At 33.1% G+C, this 26,761-nt stretch overlaps 1 protein-coding gene across 1 annotated transcript; it reads right to left on the bottom strand.

The window, feature by feature from the left end:
* Positions 1-7,579: 7,579 nt before the first annotated feature.
* Positions 7,580-15,674, bottom strand: LOC110103625 (protein BREVIS RADIX). Its single transcript, XM_020832416.2, has 6 exons — positions 15,483-15,674; positions 14,728-14,897; positions 9,955-10,373; positions 9,507-9,642; positions 8,728-9,140; positions 7,580-7,885 (listed from the first exon to the last, which is right to left on the bottom strand). Exons 2-6 carry the CDS (start codon positions 14,836-14,838, stop codon positions 7,807-7,809), a joined length of 1,158 nt encoding a protein of 385 aa, XP_020688075.1. The 5' UTR covers positions 14,839-14,897; positions 15,483-15,674; the 3' UTR covers positions 7,580-7,806.
* Between the last annotated feature and the right edge of the window lie 11,087 nt (positions 15,675-26,761).

Here is a 26,761-nt window from a genome sequence, read left to right as displayed (position 1 = left end):
CAGGGGGTTTGATTTGAGTGTGTTATATTGAAGTTTGGAGAATACTTCAAAATTTCCCTTACGAGGGCATTTTGGTTATTTTGACCCCTAGTCAATTGGGTGTCGAAGTGGGTCCACCAAAATATAGTTTACTACTCAACATATCATGATCAAGGGTCTAGATTTGGTTAGAGACTTTGGAGAAGGCTCTAAGGTCAAAATCCAAAAGGTAGAGGGTCAAGTGCATAGGCAGTACAAATTTGAAGGTTTTATAATCTTTGGAAATAGATTTAATTTTTGGGGATAAATGTCTCAAAATGAGCTCAAATTTGGATGATATACCTTAGGGATATGAATTATAAATATTCAATTTATAAATCATTATTTGGCAGTCATTTGTCTGGGATTTGAAATGTTTAAAAAATCACTAAAAAAGGCTTTCAGGACATAGCCTTTGAACCTTGTATTTTTGTCTAGATTCCTTGATTTTGAATGGGTTTTGGATTTGATTACTTAAATTTGAATTATAAACTTCATTCACAATTGAATGGATGATTTTAAATGATTGGATATGATTGAAACTAAATTGAAGGCTAGTTTGAAGGCTAGATTAATGTTTAAACTGGAGTCTGGATTTTGAACGGGATTGAAGTCTGGATTGACATGAGATCTGGGTTGATTTGAGATCTTGATGGGTTTAAGGTCTGGACTGATATGGGGTCTAGATTGATCTGGGTCTGGACTGGTTCTTGTGAACTTATACAAAAATGAAGTCAATAACATCATGTAAACCTCCAATACATACCCAAAAATACCTCTCCACCAAATGCTCTACTGGTTGAAACTTCTTCGATTATTGCTCCTCCTTGGTACCTTGATAGTTGGACTACTTTTTATTTAATTGCTTAACTTCACTCTATACAAAATGCTTCCACCTATCACTTTTCAGATTAGGTTCGTATCAACAACAATGCTTTTTTACCTATTAATCATTTTGGAAAAGTCTTGCTACCTACTCCCTCTCGTATGCAGATTCTATCTTAAATCATCCATGATCCACATTTATCCCACCAAGTTCTCTCTATAGTTAAGCTGGTTATTGACAACAATTGCTATGTTTATTTTGATTCCTCTAGTTATGTTATTAAGGACTAGACGATGCACAAATCACTCCTACAAGGTCCCTACATTAACAGTCTCTAACTGATTCCCACCAGTTCTCGAACAACCCCTCTTACAACTACTGCTTTTGTATCCACTTTAGCCTCTTCCACTTTGTAGCACCACAATTGGGAGATCTAGACTCAACTACACTTCAAGTTATTGCAAAGTCTTTTACTGCTTTATGTATCGCTTTTTCCCTCTCTTTTTGTAACTCATGTGCCCTTGCAAAGGGTCACAAACTTTAATGAATCATTTACTTTCACTACTGCTCCTCTAAAACTTCTTCATGCTGATGTTTGGGGCCCTTCTCCTATTGTATCTACAAATGGTTTTCTTTTTTACTTAATCATTGTAAATAGTTTCTTGATACACATGGATATTCCCAATTAAAACAAAATTGGATACCACAAAAACTTTAATTCAATTCAAATTATTTATTGAAAACATCTCAACAAAACTATTCAATCCCTTCATACATATGGTGGCAGTGAGTTCATGAACCATACTCTTCAATCCTTCCTAACTCAATACGGCATCCACCACCAATATGCATGTCCACATACCCTTCAACAAAATGGTGTCATTGAACACAAACACAATCATCTAATTGAAATAGTTTGTACAGTTCTCTGTGATTCCAAATTATCATATCACTTCTAGATCGATTCCTACTCACTACGACATACCTCATAAACCATCTCCCAACACCTCCTCTCTATCCCCCTTTTAATTACTCTACAATAAACCTCCCAACTATTCCATTCTTCATGTATTTAGATGTCATTGTTACCCATGGTTCTATCCCTATACTCCACATAAACTTGCGCCTCACTCTACCCCATGCATCTTCATTGGTTATGCCTCATCTCAAAAAAGGTTGCAAATGCCACAACCCCACTAATGGTCGCATTTTTATCTCTCTCCATGTTAAATTTGATGAGTCCATAACTCTTCTAACAGCTACAGCTATCCCTTCTTCCTCTCCCGAACATACATTCTTTCCCTTTTCTATACATATTCCCAATCCATCCCTGCCTTCAAATGCTTCTATAACTTTACTTTCTCCAAGCATCCCACTGTCTTCACCCTCAAATCTACCTCACACTCCATCACCTATTTCTTCTCAATCCCCTCCACCCACTTATGCTTTATCCTCACTTCCTACAATTCCACCACTAACCCGACATCCCATGACCACCTGATTTATAATAGGTACCCTTAAACCTCATCAAATCCTTGATCTCAATCATTCTATTCAAACCACTCCTACTTACTACACCACTGCCATTAAATGCCTAAAATGGCTTCAGGCCTTATCAGATGAATTGAATGCTCTCCAAGCTCAAAGCACTTGGACTCTTATTCCTCCTCAGCCACATCAAAATCTCATTGTATGCAAATGGATCTTTAAACTCACATGTTGCTATGATGGTTCCATCTCTCGATACAAAGAAAGATTAGCTTGAGGTTTCAAAAAATAATATGGTCTCAGCTATCATGAAACTCAACCTAGTTGCTAAATCACCAATAATTTAGCTTTTTCTAACAATTTCCCTCCATTTTCATTGGTCAATTCTCCAACTTGATGTAGCCAATGCCTTCCTACATGTACATCTCCATGAAACTATCTACATGGCACAACCAAAATATTTTTAAGACTCCCAAAATCCAAATAATTTTTATCTTTTAAAAAAGCCCTCTATATATGGCCTTAAACAAGCTCACTGTCAATGGTTTGCAACTCTATCCAACTATCTCACAACCCAAGGTTTTAACTCTAGCTCTGCTAACTCTTCTCTCATGATATAGAACTCTATCCAAATATATTTACTCATTTAAATTGATGATATTTTAGTCACCGGAAATGATCAAACCTTCATCTCTTCTCTTCTTCATAAACTTCAACTCCATTTTCATATGCAAATTTAGGAACCTTTTCTTGGTTCGTTGGTATTGATGTATATCTATCCAACTATGGCTACCATTTATCTCTTTTTTTTTTTTTTGAGAGAGAGATGCAAATTGCATAAAACAAAAAAAAAAACTATTACAAACTAAAGCAGAAAAAAACTAATAGCAATCCTTTCAAAACAAAGCGAAAGGAAGCCTTTATTAAAAAGAAAATTAAGCAAAATAAGAATATTTGAAAGATATGAAATTCCATAAAGGAAATAAGATCCTCTACTAGATATTTTAAACCAATTCGGGTGGAGGGGATACCAAAAATTAAAACAATCAAAAAAGTTGATTAGTATCCTAGAATTCTCGATTAAGTAAAAAATAAAGAATAGAAGATTCTTAATTCTCAATTTTTTATCCCCATCTTTCAAATACCCACAAAAGCTTAATTTAAAACTGAAATAAAACATAGAAAAGCAATTAATAAAAGAAAAAAACATAATATGTAAGCAATGATCTTCAGGCTTGCACCACCATTAGATCTTCACAAACTCGACCAACTTCATACAAACCATGCTTTGAATATCATGATACGAATCCATCCATCCGTTCATCTATAGAATTCCAAAGTTCTCCAAGCCTTTATTCCATTTCTTTTGATACTTACCATTATCACCCATCATAATCTTATTTATGAGATAAATGGTGAGGTGCAACCAACACTTTCACTAAGACTCCCCAATTTCCTTCCTCTAAGGCTGCCTTTGATTGACCCAAAAGAATTTAAATCTTTATTAAATTTCTTCTTATAATGAATTGTTTTATTTGGAAACTGAAATTTTCCATCTGAAATTTTCCATCATCAATTTCATTATCATTCACTTTCTTTAAAATATCCTTAAGATTAATCTCAACCGAATAAGGATTTTCGGAATCTGGAAACAATATTGGCATCATCTTCAACAGCCATGGCATTGGGATCTTCTCCAACATTATCTTCTTTGATAACTTCTAACTTTTCCTTTTAAAAAAACTCATCTTGATGAATTGAAATGTTAATTCCTTTAGTCATAACATCAGTTCTTCCAGAATTTTGAACCAATACTCCGTCTTCAACTGGAACAGCCTCTGAATCATTAATCTGTTCTATAACTTGAATTGAATTTCCCAAAACCATTCCTTCAATATTTGCATCCATAGCATGCAAATTGACTTGATTAACTTCAACAGGAGTTCTAACTTCTTCCATTTATAATATATTTCCAATCTCAGTGCCATGAGATAGAACATTAAACTTATTAGAAGTTTTTATATGACCATGAGAGGAGTAATCCTCATTGTTCCCAACCGAATGCTGAGCTACAGATTTCTGGTTTTGGATTCTCTTCAATCTTTTAAACTTCACATGCATCCAAGGGCCATATACATTTGAATCTTCACTAACAATTTCTTCTACACCCAAAGCTTTATTCCCATAATTAAGAGCTTCCTTCTGAGTATTAATTTGATCTTCTTTCAGAGTTTCCATGCACCTATCAACATTATGGCCTATCTTACCACATTTGAAACATAAAAATGAGATTTTTCTCATACTCAACTTTTTGGAAAAATTTACCATATAAACCCTCAATCCAAACTCCGTGAGATAGTTTAGAGTCTAGATTGATTCGAACACATGCTCGTGCAAATTCTCGTCTTCCCCATTTAAACATTTTCCCATCCAAGAACATTGGAACTCCTATCTTTGAAACAATCTTTGTAACATTAACCTCATCCCAACAATGTAAAGGCAAATGAGGCAAACGTATCCAAATCGTAGAAAATAAACCTTTTAATGAAGTTGGAGAAAATTGAGGTGTCCATTTATCCATCCCTATTATATGTCCACCCACAAACCAAGGACCTCCACTAAGCACTTCTTCCATAATTTGAGAAGATTTAAATAAATGGACACAAAATTCAATCAAGATCCAATGAGGTGAGGTGAAATTTTCCAAATATGTTCCATTGCCTCCTTAACTCAATACTACAAAGAGAAAAAGGAACTCCTCTCCCAAATACTTTTACAATAAGAGATTTCTAAAGTTGTTTAACGTTCTCACATACCTTATCCATATTCAGCTTTACCACATTTTAATCTACCTCATCTTCAGAATCTTGATATCTGTAGTTCACTTTAATATGATTGGTCTCAACCCAATCATTAACCAATCCAAACATGCTGTTTCGGGAGTTGGAAAAACATTCATACCCTTTTGCATAAACCTTCCTTCATCTGTTCTCAATTCTTTATCTTGAGTTATCTTATCCGAATTCAAATTCAAGTTCATTGAATCCTATTTTTCCGCATTACATTCAACAACAGATTGGTTAGCAAATCTATTAACCTTTAATTTGAAATTGATGGATGAAGAAGCTTCCAAGTCATTAGCAGACTGCAAATCCTTCTTCAGGGGAGAAGGAACATTTAAATCCTTTTTCTCAATATTATCTAATAATTTCTTTCCTTTATCCATCACCAAGATGTCCTCACGCACAGGAATTACACATCTTTCATTGATGATCAGAGGATGCAGATTAATCAACCCTTCCCAAAATGAAACGACTCTGCTTTTGGATCAAACATGAATTGAATCATTAGGATGCCGCACAGAGAAAGGAATAGAGGTATTCTAGTCATCATCTGCCGATGACCGGCGACCCTCCACCACCATTCAATCAAACCAAGAATTGAGGACCTGAAATAAAATTAAAAAAAAAAACTCAAGCTTTCTCTCTCTAAAAACCTGGAGTCTCTCTCTCTAGCAGTCGCCACTTAAAACCTTCATTTTTACAAAAATCTAGATCTTTTATCTCAAACACCTTTTATTCTGGATCTTTTGCAAAAAACTGGAATGATAAACTATAAGCCACTTTATAATCATTTATCAGCAAAATCTCCCTTAATGCCTACATTATAGCAACCCTTCCACAATCCATCTGTTTTTAGACAATTGGCCGAATCCCTTCAATTCATCACCTCCATAAGGCCAGACATATCCTTTGTTGTTAACAAATTTTTTCAACATATGCACAGTCCCTTGGATTGCCTTTTCATTTTCCTCAAACACATTCCTAGGTATTTGAGGGGTACCTTATCCCACGGCTTACTTCTCTAGCATGGTCCCTTTAAACTAAATGCATTCTCTATCTCCGATTAGGCTGGTGACAACACCGATTAGAAATCTACTACCAGTTTCTCTGTTTTTCTTGGATAAGAACTTATTTCCTGCTGTGTAAAAAAATAAACCACCGTTGCTCATTCCTCTACCGAAGTTGAATATAGATCCCATGCGGCAAAAACTGCATAACTTATTTGGCTTTGATGCCTTTGCCAAGACTTCTCCATCAAACTGGATACCACCTCCCTTTATTGTGACAACATCTATGCTTTATCTATTGCCAACAATTTGGTTTTTCACGCGCGCAGTAAATATGTTGGAAGAGATCATCCATGAAGTCATCAACTTGAAGCTCATCTGCTTTCAACACATTTATACAACTGATAAATTTGCAGACATATTCACCAAGTCGCTACAAAACTCTATATTTATTGCTCTCAGTTTGACAGTCTGTTCTCCAGCACAACTTGAGGGGCGGTAGGCATAGATTCGAACCCTAGACCTCTTAGTTGGAAACCTAAGCTCTCAACCAATAGGCCAAGGAGAGTTGTTTGTCTCCAACTTCTTCCATCATTCACCTTTCCAATTGCTTTGCTATACTGCCGCAGCAGTCTGCCCATTTCAGCAACAACATTCTCTACTTTACCTTGATCAAATCATCACTGTAGCTACCAGTGGCATTTCTATATTTAACAACTTACCTTTACCTCTTATATATAGCTGTCACTGCACACATTGAGCATTAATGAAATCAGATATTCACAAATGCATTTCTCTGCACTTCTCTTTAGTTCATCTGCTGTAGGTAAGCTTTCTAGTTATTTCTTCAAATCAAGCTTTGTACTTGGTTATGAATTCTCAATATAGTAAGATATCTACAAACTACCTAAACTTATTTAAATTTACAATAAATATTGGTTAAGCATTGCTCTGTAATTTTATTTGTATTGTTTAAACTTCAAATTTGTTGCAACATTTGTGCTTCTACTGAAAATAAGGGTTAAAGAAAATTTGCTTGACATATTCAATTAGTCATCATTCGTATACTTTATAATAATTTAGTGAGCTTAAAGCTTGTCTCTTTCTAAATTCTTTTTCTTTATGAACTTTTTTCTCTTGCCCTCTACTCATTCTTCTTAGTAAGATTTTGATATCACCTAAGAATAAATCATGACCCTACAATATCAACCATTTTACACAAAACCACAAAACAAAATCAAGCAGAGAGTAAACGAAACTAGATCGATTTGTTTCTACCGTTAACTTCAAACTTTTGAATTTATGGTCGTTATGCACTGCTTTTTCTGCCTACGCCTAATTTGGAAATAGCTAATTCCACTCGCAATGCAGAAGTTTTGCAGTAATTCAACCTTCAATTCAGAGCCCAAGCACAAAATAGTACAATACTAGAAAAGAGCCTCATCCAAGGCCTCAAACCCGACCTGTTACAAAGATAGATTACCTAACAGCTAAATAAATAAAATATCACAATAACATTTATCTTTCCTCTCATCCTTCCCTCCACTCCTGTTCTCCCCCATTTCTTTCCCACTGTGACACCTCCAATACTGTTGTCAAATTAGTGAAAATTATCGAAACAGGCCTATAGATATTGCGCCTGTATCCGTTCTCTGTTCTCCTCCCACCACAACTTGGCGTGTACTTCTCCAAACCTTTCTCGGCTGCGAAGAAGCAAATGGAATCAGTATAATATAAATTTGATATTGTTAATAGTGTATACAGCCAACAGTAACTACTATTCAGTAAGTGCAGATTTGTGTCAGTAGCACCGGCCACTGGTTCGCATAGGGCCAGATGGGATAAGATACTTCTTTCTACCTTTAATATTACCATATTAAATAGAAACAATAAGATTCCAATTCAATCAAAGTGACTTGTGGTTTAAAAAGAAAGGAATGTTACATCAAAGAAATAATTAAATTTTTTCAGTCAAAAAAGGATTGAGAATGGATAAGCAGAAGAACAATGGGTGAGCATGAACATGTGATGCAATATTAAATTATTACGATAAAAAATTTGAACCAATGAGGAGACAAACATATCTACTCTTCTACCTGTGTTCATATAAAATAACAATAGAAAAAGACAAATTTGTCGTCATTAGCTCATTGTAAATTCATAAATTTATTCCGTTGACGAAATTTGTGCTAATTTGTTGAAATTATTCAAAAAAAGTTGCATTCTTTGATAAATCATCATTACAGCAAACGTCAAACAATCACAATTTCAGCAATTTTGGGCACAAATTTCAGTCTCTTTCCATCTTGAATAAAGAAAAGTTTGGGGAAAGATACGATCGAATTTGCATTTTGATGGATTTAAGAACTTTTAAATTTACTATGAATTATAATATTTTTAATAAATTAAAAAACTTTTAAGCTTATCATAAGATAATTAAGTTACGACAGAATATTTTTAATGTAATTTTGTTTTTTCCTTTGAATATTATCCCAAGAACAAAAAACAGTGGAGAGGGCAGTGGAAAAACAGGAATTTTGGGAACCTGAATCTGACGCGACGAAGCTCTCGGGCACCATCAGGCAGCTCCCGAATAGTTATATAAACGCCCGGCTCATCCTGCTCCACCCACTCCGTCGCCTCCTGATCACTAGCATTGCTTATAGAGATAGAGGCCGCCTCATCTCTCGACGAAGTAGTCGTCCTCGACGCATCCACCGACGATGTCTCCGCTCTCACCTGCCCCGCCACCGCCCCGCTGCTACTGCCACTTGGCCTTAGATGATGAGGCATTATGTACTCCGACGGGTCCGGCACCGACGGCAAGTAAGCTCCACCTCCTCTGCTTGAAGTTGACGGCGGCCGGAAACCGGTGCGAAGTAGCCGGTCCCGGCCCAGTGGAGGGGTCACTGGACTCTCCCTCGTAGAACCAGTCCGGGAATAGAACGACTCCCTTTGCTGAAAAGAAGCTCCAATATTATAAAACTAAAAATTAACCTCTCCAATCTAAGAATTCCTTTACAGTAATCAGTCATTTATTGGAGGCCAAAACATTCAGACATTCAATTCACTCTTCTTTTATTAAATTACATAATAGATTTGGACGTTCTTAAATTTATATTAAAATTAATGATTATATATAGATACTATGAATTATTTTAATTTCAATATAAATTAAAGATATGTTAGTTATTTAGGATATAATGATAATTTTTTTCTAAAAAGCTATATTAATTGTTAATGAAGAAAAATAAAAAAAATGTTAATACGAAATGAATGTTTACAGTTCATAAAAATGTTTTGTTTATAAGAAATGATAAATACCTCACCGCCGTCGTCGGAGCGGGGGGGTGTAGGGAGAGCTTGTCTACTGAATTTCTGCACGTTGTACAGTTCCATTATCCTGTCGTAGTTCTCGCCCCACCACCGCTGCGCCTGCCACTTGTTGAACATCTCCCGGCTTTTTTTTTTTTTTTATATATATATATATATATATCAGTTTAAATCAATGTAGTTTTTGCATAAAGGACAACATAAGAAATTAATGCAATACATTGATTTATATATATATCAGTTCAAAGGACAACCTCACGAGGACAGATGCCCTCAAGTAAACTAATATGTATTATAATCTCTAATTAAAATTCTTAAAAATCAAGAGTACTTTAAATCAATGTAGTTTTTGCCTAAAAACAATTAATACTAAATAATTATAAGCCAGCAATCACGAGTTGAGAAAACAAAAGAAATAAAGAAATCATGATCAATAAACCTGAATCTAATTCGCTTGAGATCATTGCCAGCGCCGCCAGGGAGTGAAAGAAAGGTAATGTGGACTCCTGGTTCGACTTGCGCAATCCACTCCTTGGGCTCACCATCCCCATCATCCTGCAAAGGAACATCCTTCTCTCCGGCTGCTGCTGATATGCCGGAGCCGCCGGGGAGTACCCACTTTGCTCTTGCTCTGCCATCAGTTGACGTTCCCGGCTCCGAATTCCTCACGCTCGTAAAGTCCCACGCCGGCGTCGAGGTCGAGCTCGTGGGACCGAGGTAGGTGTAGTGGCCGTCAGCGTCGTAATCATCCATGACAGGGTAGCGATGGTGGTGATGTGATTTTGAGCGGAAGGACGTGGCGCTGCCTCCCTTGCATTGACGGTAAACGCCGGAGAACTTTAGCACCATGTCTTTTAGCTGCGGGTTGTTCAGAGTTAGATGGTTTAAACGTTCTAAGTTAAAGCCTTGATTTTGAATCCAACTTCAAATTCATAGAATATGGAGAGTTGAGCATAAGTTTATAATCAAATTATTTTGACATATAATTTAATAAAAAAATTAATTAATTTCTTATGTATTGTACTCAAAATTTATGAACTATTTTGACTAAACTTTACGATTCAACATTTTTCCTATTGGAAATCATGATACATCACAACATGCAAAATATGTTGGCCTCATTCAATTTAATAGATCGATAATGACTCACCATTAGCCCTACCAAATTATAATTAAAATTTAAATCCTAATAGCATATTTTTATTATTGAAGATGGGTAGAAAACAAATTAATATCGAACTGTAAAAACATTCTAGAGAATATATCAAATTCAAATTAAAAAAATTGATTTGATTTCCTATCACTTTCAACAAATCATGATATACACATTATTAATAAAAAAATTGCAGCTCATTGGTTAAGAATGTTAACAATCAATCTAAAGATTTTGAATTTAAAACTTTATATATATATATAATGTGCATAAATTTATAATAATTAACTCAAAAGTGTAGGAAAAAAAATAATGAATGGGCAAATAAGAAATTTGTCTAATATATTCATATATTTTTCTCTATAATTAATAATCATAATAAGAAAAATAAAAGAAAGATGATGGAAATATTCTGGTGGAGGCTAAACCGGCGCGTAGGCCAAAAGGAGACGACTGCTTTGCCAAAACTGGGCAAACAAGCGGCCAACACGACGCGACTCTGGCTACATGTTGGCACATATTGCGATGATCACAGCTCACTCCTGTTACTTTTCGTCATCACTTCTTACACGAATTTACTGTTCTAAGGAAATAAATATCACTTTTAAATAAAAAACGTCAAAATTTTATATAAGGTTCATGTTAAATAGACGAATGAATTAAATACTTTACAACAAAAGAAATTGTCGGGTTTTCTTGTTTTGAAGCATCCACAGCCAGATCTAAGGAGCACACAAATTAATGGTAGAGAAAAATAATCCGTAAAATTGAATGCTACAGCTAAGACAAGTAGGACCGTAAAGGGAGAGTAGCGGCGAAATGGAGTGAACGAGAGCAATAAATGGTTTAACTACTCTAAGGCAGAACACAGCTCTCTGCTTCAACGGACTGTTTCCAAGGTCATTACAGTGTGCAGATAGAGTACACAGAGCGGCTGGTAACAGAGTAAGAGATATGGTCGCTAATTTCCCTTTTTGTCCTTTGCAATGCAGTAACGATTATTAATAAGCTATTAAAAATCCAACGGTAATATCATAATATGTCAGTCCTAGAAAAGAGCTGGTTTACTTTAAACCAGTAGAATACGAATAAATGCTGATTTAACTAATCATAGAGCAAATAATAATAATAATAATAATGCTTATATATTTTGAAGTTTAAAACTCTTATTTAAGCTAACTACAAATTATGCTGACGATAACTAAATGCACTAAGTTTTTTAATGATTTATAGCTCTGATTATTGATAACATCTTAATTAATAAAAGAATAAGCTCCAATTAAGTCGTTTAACAATCACCATGCCAATTAAGATAATTTTTTTTGGAAATAATTTCAGCTAACTTTCAGTCCCACATAGAGAGAGTTAAAGGTGGTGTGGCTTAGGAAACAAGATGAAGGTGTAGTGGCTTTGTTCTTTGCGTGGAGCAAAACCTTGTTTCATCCAAGGGATCTCTTTTACAGCGCGCTCCTTTTAAAAAAGACTCTGGACAGAACCTTACGAGCTGGTTCTTTTCTTTAACGCAAAATAGAGTGGTAATAATAAAGTTGTGCAAAGGAGAAGAATTAATATTTTTTAATAAAAGGCATGAAAGATATATGGGGACAATCAGCAATCACATCTCCGATCCCCCCCAACTCCTTTCAGACGAGCAAGCAAAGCAAAAGAAGGGAAAGCACCCACACACCAACAGTGACTGCAATGCTGAGTCTGCTCTGCCTGAGCTCATAGATACCTGCGCCTCTCAGGGAATGACAGAAAGGCAACACCATCGTCCTCCCTTCACTTGACCAACTTTGTTTCGGTTGGACCAGTGGCAAACACCGTAATTACCCCCATTTTTAAGTACAGGTGTATCCTTTTTCACGTGCAAACTAGTGATTAATCTATCAACATCTAACGCACTCAAAACACAAAAATGGAATTATGTTTAGTTTATATGGCGTGCTTAACATGATTAAGAACTACTCGCATTCAATTGGCTGATATGCTTAGTTATTTTTCTTTAGGAAGAACCCTAAACTTTTATTTTTATTTTATTCTTAAAACAAAACTTTTTAACACTTTTACTAAGGCTGAGTTTGGATTATGGAATTTACATGAAGGGGAATGAAGGAAATGAAAAGTTAAACTAATTTGCAGTAAAAATTAACAAATATAACTATGATTAGATTGGAAGAAGAATTTTTTAAAGAAAGAAACCTTACATAAATACTTGATAATTTACTCGGACAAAACTGTCACGACTCAATAAAAAGGACATTTTTTTAACTAATTACATCAAGAAATCTCTCACAGAACAAGAGAAATCTTTATCTAAGCCTTTTATAACATAAAATAATATTTTTGCAAATTACATGTGATCGTTGAAAGTATAATTGAGATGTGTGGAGTAGAGATAGAACTATGAAGAGCTTAGGATGGGCAATTGCATACTTGAAATTTTATTTATTTTTTTATTAGAAAAATAATCATTTTAACTATTTTTCCCATCTTCAATAATTGCAAATCCTCAAATTCTCAAAAATGAAAAACCCCTTTGCATTTCATACATAAAATTATACATTTCACAATCTTATTTTGTTCATCCCAAAAAAGAGGCTGGTTCATCCCCTAAGCATGCAAAGCGATAGTTTAGAAGTGCAACAAATATTCAATTATTCTTCACATAATGGTTATAGATTTATGATCAACTTACTAACGGTTTGGATACATGCAATAAAAAAAATATGACTACCAAATATTTTTTAAGTAATGTAGTGTTAAAGGGTGTTATGCTATGAAAATCAAACATCAAATTTTAATGTATTTTTAACTGGTTATGAAGACTTATCAATAGATTTTAGAGTTAATTAGTTATTTATTTTTGTTAATGTTAGGCTCAAAAAAGAATACTTTAGCCAAATATTACCTCAAGCTTTCATTTGGGACCGCTTCATAATGATTTTTAAAGCATTTTTTAGCTAGAAAATTAAAAACTACTTTAGAAAGCACTAAGAAAATCATTTCAAATGAAGCCTTAATTTTTTTAAATTCAACATAAACATAACTGTGCAGGAGTTAATTTGAGAGCAAATGCAAAAATAAAAATTTGTTTAACATGTAACAATTAAGATGCAATAAATATTTTTATACTCTTTTTTTATAAAAAAAAAATATTTTTTAATAGTTAAATGTAGAAACATTAATGCATATAGACATCTATTTCGACCCATAAATTATAGACGCCAAAGAATCCAATAGACTAAAGCTTATTTTATAGTTAACTATCTATTTGTTTTTGTTATTGTTATGCTCATTAATGAATAATTTAGCCAAATATTTACTTATTTTTTAAAAAAAATTCAACATAAATATAGCTGTGTAGGAGTTAATTTCACGACATATGCAAAAACAAGTTGTTTAAAATGTAACCAATAAGATGAAATAAATATTTTTATAATATTTTTTATAAAAAATATTTTTTCGTAGTAAAATGTAAAAACATTAATGCATACATACATCTATTTCGAGCCATAAATTATAGATGCTACATAAATTATAGATGCTAGGATTTCTTAATACTTTCTAAAGTAATTTTTCATATAAAAATTTATATTCGTAAAAAAAAAAGTTTACTAAAAAAATTGTTTTAAAAAAAAATAAAATAACCATATCAAAAGAAGCCAAAATTAAAGCCGAATCAAAAAGAAAAGAGCAGAAATGAAAAACAAATGCTGCTGCTAATAATAATAACAACGATCTGGTGACCCAAAGAAAAAAAAAAAAAAAGTTAGCTTATCTGTGGGTAAAACTAGCCAGTGATATGGGCCCAGTCCAGGGGTTGGTCGTTTTCGAGCCTTTGCGTTTGGTTCACTTTTTTTTCAAAACTCGACCGGGTCCAATGATGGTCCTTCCAGACATGTCCCCCCACCTCACTTTACTTTACCTTATTCGAGCATTGCAGATTAAGGATTGCTACCTATCTATCTAGAATCTATCTATCTATCAAAGAGAAAGAAAAACAAAGATGCAGAAGATTTGCAGAGAAGCGTGAAAGGCAAGAGGGGTGGGTCGAACCTGAGAACTCAGGCTTTTGACGGCGTCTTTGTTGCTTGGTGTCCCCGCACGCGCGGTATCCTCCCCGCCGTCCTCCAGCTCCGGCTTTGCACATGCGATGCACGCCAGCATTTTCGCGCTCCGTTAAACTCACCGCTCGCGTTCGCCTTTCCAATTATACCCCCCCTAAGCTGATTCACAGAGCTGCCATTTATCAGAATAAGAAACAAACATGCACAGGGGAGAAGTAAATTCGAAAACATATTCAGATTTATAGGTCAGCAGAAAACCAACAAATTTCAGGCATAAAGAACTCATATATGCATCAACTCGTTCTTATCATAAAAATCATATATGCTCCAATATAATTCTGTCAAATTTCTGATTCCCTTCCTTCACCCTAAAGTATAAAAGAATAATTCTATTAAAGGGTAAATGAGAAATAAATTTTATTTTATTAAATAAGAACATACATGTTTTAATCAAATTACTTGAACAAGGATTTAATGTTCTTTCGAACGTTTTACAGATTTGTTTTCTTATCGGACCACATCCTATATGTTGGTATTTTGTGTTGAAATCAAGAAAGATTTTCTTGATAAAATTTTGGATTGAAATTTCCGTAACATTTGTCCATAAGAGTAAGCGGAGAAGGAGAAAAAAAAAACAATTGAAAGTTTCGATTAATAAATAATGACTCAACATAAAATGCAGATGATCGAAATACACGAATAGGGAATTAGGGAAAATAAAGAGAGATTCTGAAGAAGGCCTACAGGCTTCAAGTTGCTACAGGACCGGCAACAATCACTGTTGAGTCGTGCAGCTGATCGGAGCATTGAAAAGACCAGCTGCCATGAGTATTGAGTATTTAGTCCAGCGCCGAGTCTATTGCCGTCGGTTGTAGCCTGCTCCGGGAAGAGATGGTTGAGGCCCGAGGTAAGATAGAGAGAGAGAACTTCAAATGGTCCAGCGGTAGAGTTAGAAGATTTGGTAACGGGGCCGATGAGTCAAGGGAATGTCTGTATATATAAACTGAGGGGCAAAATATGTTTAAAAGCGAAAGCTTGGCCGATGTGATCGGCTCTTTGCAGGCTGTAGTAATATCTCAACATTCTGGGGGACAGCACAGTCATTCGAGAAAATGAGATTAAATATTGCGGGCAAGGGCATGAGGCTATGATTTTAAAATAATAAGTTAAAAAAAAAAAAAAACGAAAACCAAATGCCGATTCTCTCGTTTCGGTAGTAGGAAATAGAAAATGGATGATTCGCTTAAGCCGGAGACGAGACAAAGGCTGGAGCTAAGACTAAAGAGGACAGAGCGGGTGGGAAGCGGACAGGCGACAGGAGAGCCCCCACTCGATTCCATTCCAGGATTCGGGGGTTCCATGGAATTTAAAATATAACAAATATTTTATTTTAAAGAGTAACACTTTACACTCAAAAAAAATAAAAATAAAAAAGTTCTAGATTATTTTGAATGCGTGTGCCAAATGAAATTTTAAAGTGTTATTTTATTAATATTTGTTAGATCAAATTGTTTAAAGATAAATATACATCTTTATGCTAATTCATTTAATGAGTGAAGCCTTTTTCATAATAATTATTTTGATAAGGTGCTAATAACAGTTATTAAATTAAAGAATAATTTCTTTATTTATATTGTATGTCATTAAAAACATGTTATTATGCTAATCTATGTCAACCATCACATTCACACACCTTGTATACTTGATAAAGGAACTTACATCTAGTGTGACACATAGTTGAACTTTCCTGATGATTTGGAGGAGTTAGTCGTCTAGGATTCACAGGAGAACTTGCCTAATGACCAGTAGATGTTATTTGCCAGGGCCTACACAATGAGGTCGTCCCTGATATGATATGATCATGATTCCTCACAAATCAATTATCTTGTTACTCGCCACACAATAAATCAACCACTAGGGTCACTCAGTATCATCCAGAGTAAGAATTCTCATTCAGGCTCGTCAAGCTCGACTACGAGAAAGGGCATACTCATGATGTCCTCAGTTCATCCTACTGCGACCATCCAACTTAGAACTCTTCCTTCCCACAACAACAATTCACTCCCATCCCTCTTTAGGAGATATAATGCCCCAATATAGGTCGCTGAAAACTCTAGCAAGCCTATTAGTTACATGCCCCCTTAGCTCTGCATTTGTTTATGGACTAAGCCAAGCATACTCGCCTGAACCTACACAACACTACCAAACTCTGCCATAAACATATCATCAAAGCGATACAACACTATTCCCTTCAGCTTTTCAGGAGGCAACATAAGCCTAGGGTAGTTTGTACTAAGAGTCATTTAAATCAATGTAATTTTTTTATTTTATTTTGTAGATGGTTACATTCTTTTAGCTCTTGGATCTCTATAAGAAAAAAATAAATATGAGCATTTTAATCTTTTAACTGATTAAGATTATGAGCATCTTATGCACTTATTATAGTTTTTCACTAGTAAACTGCTTTCTCTCCATTCTCAAATAAGTTATAGGTCATCCTTATAGAGTTCATATGCTTGTAACGGCGGGTGTCATCCACTAACATATGAGGATTTAATATCTCTAAGTTGATATAAGCATTAATTATTTCTAATAATTAGAAGACTTTCCCAACTTGATAAGCCTAGTAACCATGAATTATAAGTGAACATGTAAAACCCTAACTAAATCACTCATCAAGACCTAATGGAAATTGAAGAGAGACTGAATAAGTTGATTCAAAAAGTATTAGGAGGGTTGCCCAAGTGTGTTTAACGATAGAACATCTTGAGGAATCTTATGACCTCACAACTCATCACAGGAGGCCGAACAAAAGATCCTGATGCTTTATCAAGGGAGATTGTTAAGGTTAGGTTAGAAAGTTTGTGAAGGTTATGAAACCTTAAAGAACCATCCCAAGGCTAACCAAATGAGGGGTGAATTTGTTATTTAACATTTTTTTTAATAAGAAGAAAATCTTTTTATAACTTTTTCAATATCTAAAAACATACAATTTTATCACTTGATGCAGAATGAATTAATTTCACAATAGTAAAAAGATCAAAGTTTTTAACCACATAGTTAATCATAGGAAAAATAAATTACGAAAAATAATAAAAATAAACACACCAGAATTTATAGTGGCTTCAAAAAACCTGACCTATGTCCACTCCTCAAAAACCTCCATTCCGGGTATTACATTAAAATTACTATCCCTCCTTTTTCCCCCACAACAAGATAGAGAAGTCTGTACAAAATCACTTTCACTAATATGGTGCAACGAAGAACCAAAAGCTTTTTACACCCCCCAGGTAACGACAACATACCTCGAAGCTTTTTATTTTTATAGGATAAGGTAGAGTATCTTGAATCCATTTTCATCCTCCAAGTGATACAAGAAAACCACGGCTTAGTGTTGTAGAATATCTCCTTGAAGCCACCAAAGAATCAAGGCAAAAACTTAAATAAGATGTGCAAGAACTTTGCTTGGAGTAACCTTGTGAATCCCTCATAACTCTCCCTCACTAAAAGCTCTCCCTCTCTTCTCTCCCAAAGCTCTCCTAAACTCCTTCGCTATGCTCCCTCTAAAAACACTTAGTAGCCAAAATCTTCTTGAAACATGATAATATGAGAGTTTAAATTGAGAGCCTCTCAAGAAGCCCTAAATATCAATCTGTTGTTTAAGATTGTCTAGTAAGATCCTGCGACTATCCTTTATGATTAGTACAAAATAACCCTTTTAGACAGTATGAAATGTATTGTCCAGTATGATTAATTCAAGAGTTTTTATTAATCTTCAAGTACAATAGGCAATGATAAATTATCATCCCACGTAGCTCTCGGTTCGTACAGTATAAAATTTGGGGGTCATCCTATATGATTAGTTGCAAAAGTATAGTATTTCATCTTGTACGATAGGCAACAATAAATTATCATCTCATGCATCGCTTGGGCCATACAATACAATCATCACCAATCATCATGTCTAATTTAATCAAATAAATTAACCATAATTATTATCCTAATCACACATTCAATTTAGGCATGACTGTCATGTAATGTACAATACGATATATTTCATATGGTACGATTAGAAAAAAATTTAAAATTTTAAATATTGCCAAAATTATGATTGACGACTGCTTTCATGATTATAACTAATCTTCTTGTACGATAAGGATCATTTAGTACAATTAGCTTAATCAATCTCAATTAACAAAAGTGCCCTAACTAATGATTTTTTTTGTTTAATTGATTATCCAATTTGATGTAAATTGCACAATACTAAATGAATGTAAAAAATCCATTCACATCACATCATCAAATCATATGAAAAGAATGTAAATGGTCATGTGTCAAATCCCACTTAATTATTATATGGTATGTAGAAATTAAAAGTGGTCGAGCATCACTAACAATAAACCTGGATTCCAATCTTGATATTGATGCAAGTTTCCAAAAAGGGATATTTTATTATTTGCAGCCTTCATGTCTTAATCGTCTTCCTTTCTTTGAGCTCATTGGTTTGCCAAATTCATATACCCAAATGAAAATAACTCTTCCCCAATGGGGTGTTTCTTTCCTCTTTGGATTTTAAGCTTATCCTAATTTGAATTTTAAATGAAAGAAGATCTCCCTAAGGGATGTCTCCTTCCTATTTAGACATCAAATTGCATACTCTAATATCCCATTTTAGTTTACTTTCTCAACTCATGAATTTTAAATTACATATGAAAAAAATAACTCTAATAAAATTTGCATGGTTATCCTAAGAAGTTCATATATAAATTCATCAGTTTCATAAGCATTTATAATATCATTGCTCATATTTGAGCCAACATAATCCTTTGATCATGCTCTTTCATTTAAGAGGGTTTATCTTATTTAGCACCTATAGAAAATTAATTATTGAAACATTTTTTTAGTCTCTTTTTATCATATCCAAGCATAAGCATGGCCACAAATAAAAAATATCATTAGCATGTAGATCATCCTAACCTAGAAATATCTAGTGCCCATCACATCATATCATAGATAACATCATAAAAGAAAATATTATATAATAAAAAATCATAACAATCAAGTCATAACTACCAGCATACAGTAAAATTCATGGAAAACCTCATCACACAAATAAAAGAAATGAAAGAACAATGGACTTGCCTAAAACTAGGATTGGATGTCCTAATAAATTATCTAAAGTGTGTGTGTCATGCTATGTGGCTTGGATATGCCCTAAGCTGGGTTGTTGCTAGAGTTTTTTAGTGTTTTTTTTCTTTATTATAGGTCTAAAGGATTTGAATTTGAGTTTAAGCAATAGTATTTTAAAGTTCATTTTAGGATGATTTTATATTTATTGAATGATTATTACCTTTATTTACAGTAGGGTTATGAGTTTTATTTCACCCTTCTTAAGGCTAATTTAATAGCCCTTAAGGCTAATTACATAATAAGAAATCATAACAATATAATTGTAGTCAGGATTTGAGGCTATAATGTGAATTTTATTGCCAGTAGTAGAGAGGTGTAAGAGTTCATGAATGTCCTGATATGTTATCTCTATGGGTTTCTTTTTGGCATAAGATTGGAGAATAATACCCTAAATTTAGAGTTAAAGGGGTATTGAAAACTTAGAATGAAGGTGAGAGTGCTGTGAGCAAAGAGTGGCAACACTTGGAAGTTTAAATCTTCATGCTTGATGATTTTTAAAGTATTGAAGAAAATAGTTTTATACCTCTAATAGGCCTCTTCATTAGCGGTCTCATGGAATCTAGGATCTACAGGGCCTTAAGAGGAACTACCAACTAGTGTACAAGAGCATTTTCCTCCGACCATTATAAGAAATGTGAGCTTATAGAGAAGAAAAAGATTAGAATTTTAAAGATTTTGTGAAGAAAAGAATTGAAATCCCTCTGTTTAAATAGATTTGTCTTATCGTATAGTATGATCATGGGACCGTATTAGATGATTAAATGCAATCAGTTTATCCATTCTGATCTAGTCAAAATGTTGGTCTCATCATACTGTAGGATTGAAATCGTACTAGACAATTAGGAAGACACATCTATTCTGAGGCAACATCCTGGATGATTCTTTGAATAATAGGATCATACAGTATGAATAGGTGTTCGTACATTATAATACAATAATAAATATCATACCGACCTAATTCAATTTATGCAACTTTAATGTTCATGTGTATTGTACAGTATGAAGTTGATATTCGTATAGTACGATAACTAATGATTGATAAATATTGGCCATTGGATGTGCTGTAATTAGATTTATGATGGTATGTGTGAAGATCATATAATATGATGTTAATAGTACAATACGATGTGAAAAAAATTAGAGATTGGTGAGTGATGATAAGGAATGCTCCATGAAGGAAAATATAAAATAATAATAATAAATAAATCAACAATCAAGAAAAAAGGAAAAATATACATGAAACACCAATTTTTTTTGTAAGAATCGATCAATTTTAGCAAATGATAATTTTACCTCATGATTAGATTAAAAGCGCAATAAGAAATGCATTGATAATACTTAATTCTAGAAATGTTAGAGATTAAAATTTTATTAACCTTAACTGAAGCCCTTTATAGGTTAAAGTCTTTTAAAATAAAATTTTAAATTCTAAAAACAAATTTGATTAAAATAAAAAATTAAATTCAAAAACAAATTTGAGAGAAAATGAGATATTTTCAAAATTATTATTAAAAATATATCTAAGAGAATAACTTTGTAAAGTGGCTAATCATGAATCATGATTTTCAAATTCAAGCGTAGAAGATATCAATTGGCCAATGGATTCTTCTAAGATTTAAAAATTTGAAAGAAAGGGAAGCTAACTTATTAGGGGCTTATTCTGTGACTCTTTATCATTTTTGACGCACCATGCGTAACTTTTTAATTTTGGTACACTTTGTATATCTCGCAATTATTTGGCAGACTTTGACATCGTCTTAATTTTGGGCTCATTTTATTCCTATTTTCATTTTTACAAACTTACTTTCTTTATAAATCTTTAAATAAAAAACTCACTCTCTTATATAAGTAAGAATAAACTACCAGCAAAACCTAATCCATATGATTGGGACAAACAACTTGATTAAGAAATTTTGAATTATATTCATTGACTTGCAAAAATATTCATATGTGATAAAGGATTGTAGGAAGATGAAGTAGATCACTATTTCTAGGTCTAGTTTTTAATTTGAAAAAAAGATTTTGATTCAAATAGAAATTACACACTAAAGGAGTTAGAGAAAGAGCGATAATTACTAATTCTTCTTCCTTTAACTATTTTAGAGGAGTCAATCATTACTTATATAATATTAAAAAAAAATAAGGTAAGATTTTTATTTAAATAAAAATTTCAACTACTGAAGTGAGTAGTGATCAGATTCTTAAATTAAAAAACAAACAAACATATGCATAAATGTAAAGCAAACATAAAACATAGAAAGATAAAATAGAAAACAAAAACACAACATTCAGATTTTAAATTTTCAAAGCATCCAATTTCAAACATGAATATCTATGACACCTAATATGGTTCTTAAGGTACTAAAGGTTTTAAAAGCTAATGGTTTTATGAAGATATCTACAAGTTGATTTTTAGTGTCTACATGATGTAGCTTTATTTCTCCTTTGATGACATGTTTCCTAATAAAATGATGCCTCATGATTATGTATTTTATCATGGAGTGTTGGATTGGATCCTTTAAAATACATATAGTACTAATGTTATCACACATGATTGGAATGGTACATATAGGTAGTCCAAAATCCAATAATTATTGCTTTAACCAAAGGAACTTCTTAAGTCTATGTATTCTACTTCAACAGTGGAAAGAGATATTGAGTTATAGTTTCTTCTAAAATAGGAGACTAAAGATTATCCTATGAATTGGTAGGTTCTAAAAATGCTTTCCTATCAACCCTATAATCTATAAAGTTTGAATCAAAATATTCTATAATTTCAAAAGAAGTGATATGCCTAGAATAATAAATTCCTAAGTTTTGGGTTCCTAAGAGATATCTAAGGATTCTCATAATAACAATCAAATGAAAATCTTTTAGTTCAGCTTGAAATCTAACATAGAGATAAACAATAAACATAATATCAGGTTTGCTAGTAGTCAAGTAAATAAGAGATCCAATTATTTATCTATATTTCTTCTGATCAACTGATTTTCCATTTGAGTCCTTATCTACTATAGAGCTCCTAGGAGTGTTTATTGCATTGGCCTTATTCATTTTATATTATTTAAGGATGTCCTTAATATATTTTGATTGACTAAGAAAATTTCAATCTTTTTTCTGCCTTATACTAAATCCAACAAAAAAGTGTAGTTCTTTCATCATACACATCTCAAACGCCTTACTCATAATTTTAGAAAATTCATCACAAAGGTTTTTATTAGAGGATCCAAACAAAATATCATCAATATAGATTTGGATAATGAGTAGTTCTTCTTTAACCTTTTTGAAGAATGGGGTGGTGTCAATGCTACCCTTTATAAAATTTCTATATAGTAGGAATGTGCTTAGCCTTTCATACCATACTCTAGGTGCTTGTATTAGTCCATATAATATATATATATATTTTAATTTTTTACACATAATTGGGAAATTATACATTTTCAAAACTTGGTTGTTATTCCACATACACTTCTTTTATTACCCTATTAAGAAAAGCACTTTTAACATCTATTAGGTATAATTTGAATCCCTTAAAGCCGGTAAAAGCTAGTAGCATCCTTATGGCTTTTAGTCTAGCTACAGGGGCAAAGGTCTCTTCAAAATAATTCCCTTATATATATTTATACTCCTTAGCCACTGGTCTTACTTTATTTCTTGTTGTTGTACTAGAGTAATTCATTTTATTTTTGAAAACTCATTTTTTTCCAACAACACTATGGTCCATATATCTTTTAACTAGCTCCCAAATATTATTTCTAACAAATTGATTCAATTCTTCTTATATGGCTAGGATCTATAATTCATCAGATAGTGCTTAATTTATTTTTGTGGGTTATATCATTGAGATAAAAGCATAGTGGTTATCTTTTTTGTAAGTCTATTTCTAGTTATTACATGTTTATGTTGAGTCTAGTGAATAGGTTGTTAAACCTAAGTTAATGTCCCAAGGCTACCAAGAGGGGGGGGTGAATTGGTAGTTTTAAAAACTTAACCCTCTTTTAAAATTTTAGTTGAACCGAAATTAATCTTTTAATGAAATTTTATAGAAAAATTTTCAACCACAAAAATTTTTAAAACAAAAGAAAAATGCGGAAAATAAAAAATAGTAAAGTAAATGACACAAGATTTATAGTGGTTCGGTCTAAACCAGACCTACATCCACTCCCTAGAGGCACCCTCTGAGTATTGCACTAATACCAATAGTGTCTCTCCTTTTGCTCCCACAGCAAGGCGGAGAAGCCTTTACAAACACTCTTTTCACCACTACCCGGTGCGGCAGAGAATCGTCGTCCTTTTACACAATCCACAGTGCTGGCAGAGAACCGACCGTCCTTTCACACTCTCCTAGTGTAGGCAGAGAACCCTTCTCGGCTGTTCACACTCTCCTAGTGTGGGCAGAGAACCCTTTTCGGCTGTTCACACTCTCCTAGTGTGGGCAGAGAACCCTTTCGGCTGTTCACACTCTCCTAGTGTCGGCAGAGAACCAGATCTCCTTGACAGATCTTCTCATAAGAAATCTAGAAAGAAGAAAGAAAAGTGAAGTAATCCCAATTCACAAGTAGAGATTCTTACCTTTGAACACCAAGTGAAGCCTTCACGCTCCAGTGGTAGGAATCCTCCTTTCAATGCTCTCTCACACTCTCTTCTTGATTTTTCTTTCAATAGACACGAAGATAAAATGGCAAAAAGATTGGGTGGCTGTCTAATTTGAACTATATATACAAAAGACAAGAAAAACCGCCAAAAAACTACAAGTTTTCAATTATGTACGAAGTGGATTGTCCCGTACGATCGTGGATCGTCCTAGACGATTTTACTTAAAGTGCTAGAAACAAACCTAATGTAAATTGGTACGAACTATGTTCGTACACGCTCATCGTCCCGTACGAACTATGTTTGTCCGGTACGAAACGGTTATTTCATAGGTAGGTTTTTAAAAATTCTACAGGATGTAACCAACTAACTTACATCGGTTCAGTTCGTCTTGGGACGAATAGGTTTCGTCCTGGGATGATTTTAAAAAGAGAGGTTCATCCAGGAACGAAAATATATTTTTTCATGTACGATCTCATACAGAGAGTTTCGTCCCGATACAAAAATTAATTTCATCCTGTACGAACTCATACTGAGAGTTTCGTCTCGGTATGAAAATTAATTTCTTCCTGTATGAACTCATACAGAGAGTTTCGTCCCGATACGAAAATTATTTTTCGTCTGGACGAACATTGCGAGTGAGAATCCCGAGAGTTTCGTCCCGGTACGAAAATTAAAATTTGTCCTGGACAAATTGGACTTAGAAAATTTTCTCCTCGTATGTTCAGTCCGTTGCTCTTCTGAGGGGCTAATTGACATGATCGTCCCGTACGAACATGGTTCGTCCCGTACGATCAATTCACAAAAAATTATCCCCTAAGAGTGTGTTGTGATTTTTTTCACTCAATTTCAATCACTCCCTTTCATGTAAAAAAATGTGATTTACAAATGAATAGTTTGAAGTCTTCATCGCTTGGAGTTGATTTCTGAAATGTTAGTACACACTAGAGCAAAACAAAAATAAAACTTCCAAAAAGTGTTAGGAGATATATAAAAACAATAATATTTGAAATCATCAAAATAATACAAGTTGCAAGAATATGAAACATGCAAATAGCAACTCTCTCTACAATATCCCCCTTTTTGATGATGGAAAAATAATTATTGTTTGTAGGGTTTCAAATTCTAAGTATCTCTTAAACTCCCCCTGAATTGATGAACTCATGAAAATAAGGAGGCATTTGAAAAAAAAATTGTTTTTCAAAAATTTTATATAACGAAAAATAACATAGAAGACAAAATAAAGAAAACAATAAAAAAATCACAAAAACAACACATACGAGAATCAAACATTACGAAAATCAAAACAAACACACGTAACAAACAAATAATTTCTGCCCCTTTTTTGACAACATCAAAAGGTGAAGAAGAAAAGAATGTTAGAAATATAAGCAGAAATATGAAATTCATTTGATATTTTAATCTTGAAAGTGATTGAAATAATGTATGCAAATAAAAATTGAAAAACATTAGAAAGACATGAAATTTCATATAATTTAAGAAGTGGTATAACTTAGTAAATAAAAAGAGTTTTTCAAGGGCATGTGTCAATTTAGACATTAAGATAAAGAGAATCATTGCACTAAGGATGAATAAAAAAATTTATATTTCAAATTTCAATATAAATTATGAATGAACATTAGATCAATTTGAATTAAGAGATTAAAAGAGTCTGGAAAGAAGTAATTACCACATGTGGCGTTTTACGCATCTTTTTTTATTTTTATACCAGCACATTTTTGTGCATCTTTCTGATTTGGGCTTATTTTGTGCCTCTTTTTGTCATTGCAAATTTTTTGCACATTTCTTTTGATTTTTATACATTTGTATAATTTTCAAGAGTATTTGAATTCTTACCAAAATCAATAATCTAAAATTTCAAATTTTTCTAAGTGCATAAATACTAATTGAAAAGAGAAATAGAAAATAAGAAAATATATAAATTAAAATAATAATACCAAGATAATGTAGTCTAAATAAGAGACATGGAATTGAAAATTCTAATAATATCAAGTTATAAGCATGTCTTAAATTTTGAAAAATCATATTTTCTAATGAAATTAATTTAAATTTACAAGTTAAATAAAGAACTATTAAGATTAAAATTAAATAAATATCATAAAGTCTAACACACATTTCTAAAACATTTAACAGCAAAACATTGAAACTTATATTGATATCGGATAAAAACTATTACAATTTAAAATTTTTGATATCAATATCAACATAACTAAATCATG

Source organism: Dendrobium catenatum, unplaced genomic scaffold, assembly GCF_001605985.2.
Source record: "Dendrobium catenatum unplaced genomic scaffold, ASM160598v2 fragScaff_scaffold_1400, whole genome shotgun sequence".
Lineage (NCBI taxonomy): Eukaryota > Viridiplantae > Streptophyta > Magnoliopsida > Asparagales > Orchidaceae > Dendrobium > Dendrobium catenatum.
This window is presented reverse-complemented; position numbering and strand designations above follow the sequence as displayed.

What these genes read in the sequence shown, in the direction of transcription:
- LOC110103625 (XM_020832416.2), bottom strand. Translation starts at nt 14,838, where the DNA reads ATGCTGGCGTGCATCGCATGTGCAAAGCCGGAGCTGGAGGACGGCGGG. An exon ending in TCAAAAGCCTGAGTTCTCAG is followed by an intron (nt 10,374 to 14,727) that starts GTTCGACCCACC and finishes AACAACCCGCAG; the next exon opens with CTAAAAGACATGGTGCTAAA. An exon ending in CTTCGTCGCGTCAGATTCAG is followed by an intron (nt 7,886 to 8,727) that starts GTTCCCAAAATT and finishes GCTTCTTCGCAG; the next exon opens with CCGAGAAAGGTTTGGAGAAG.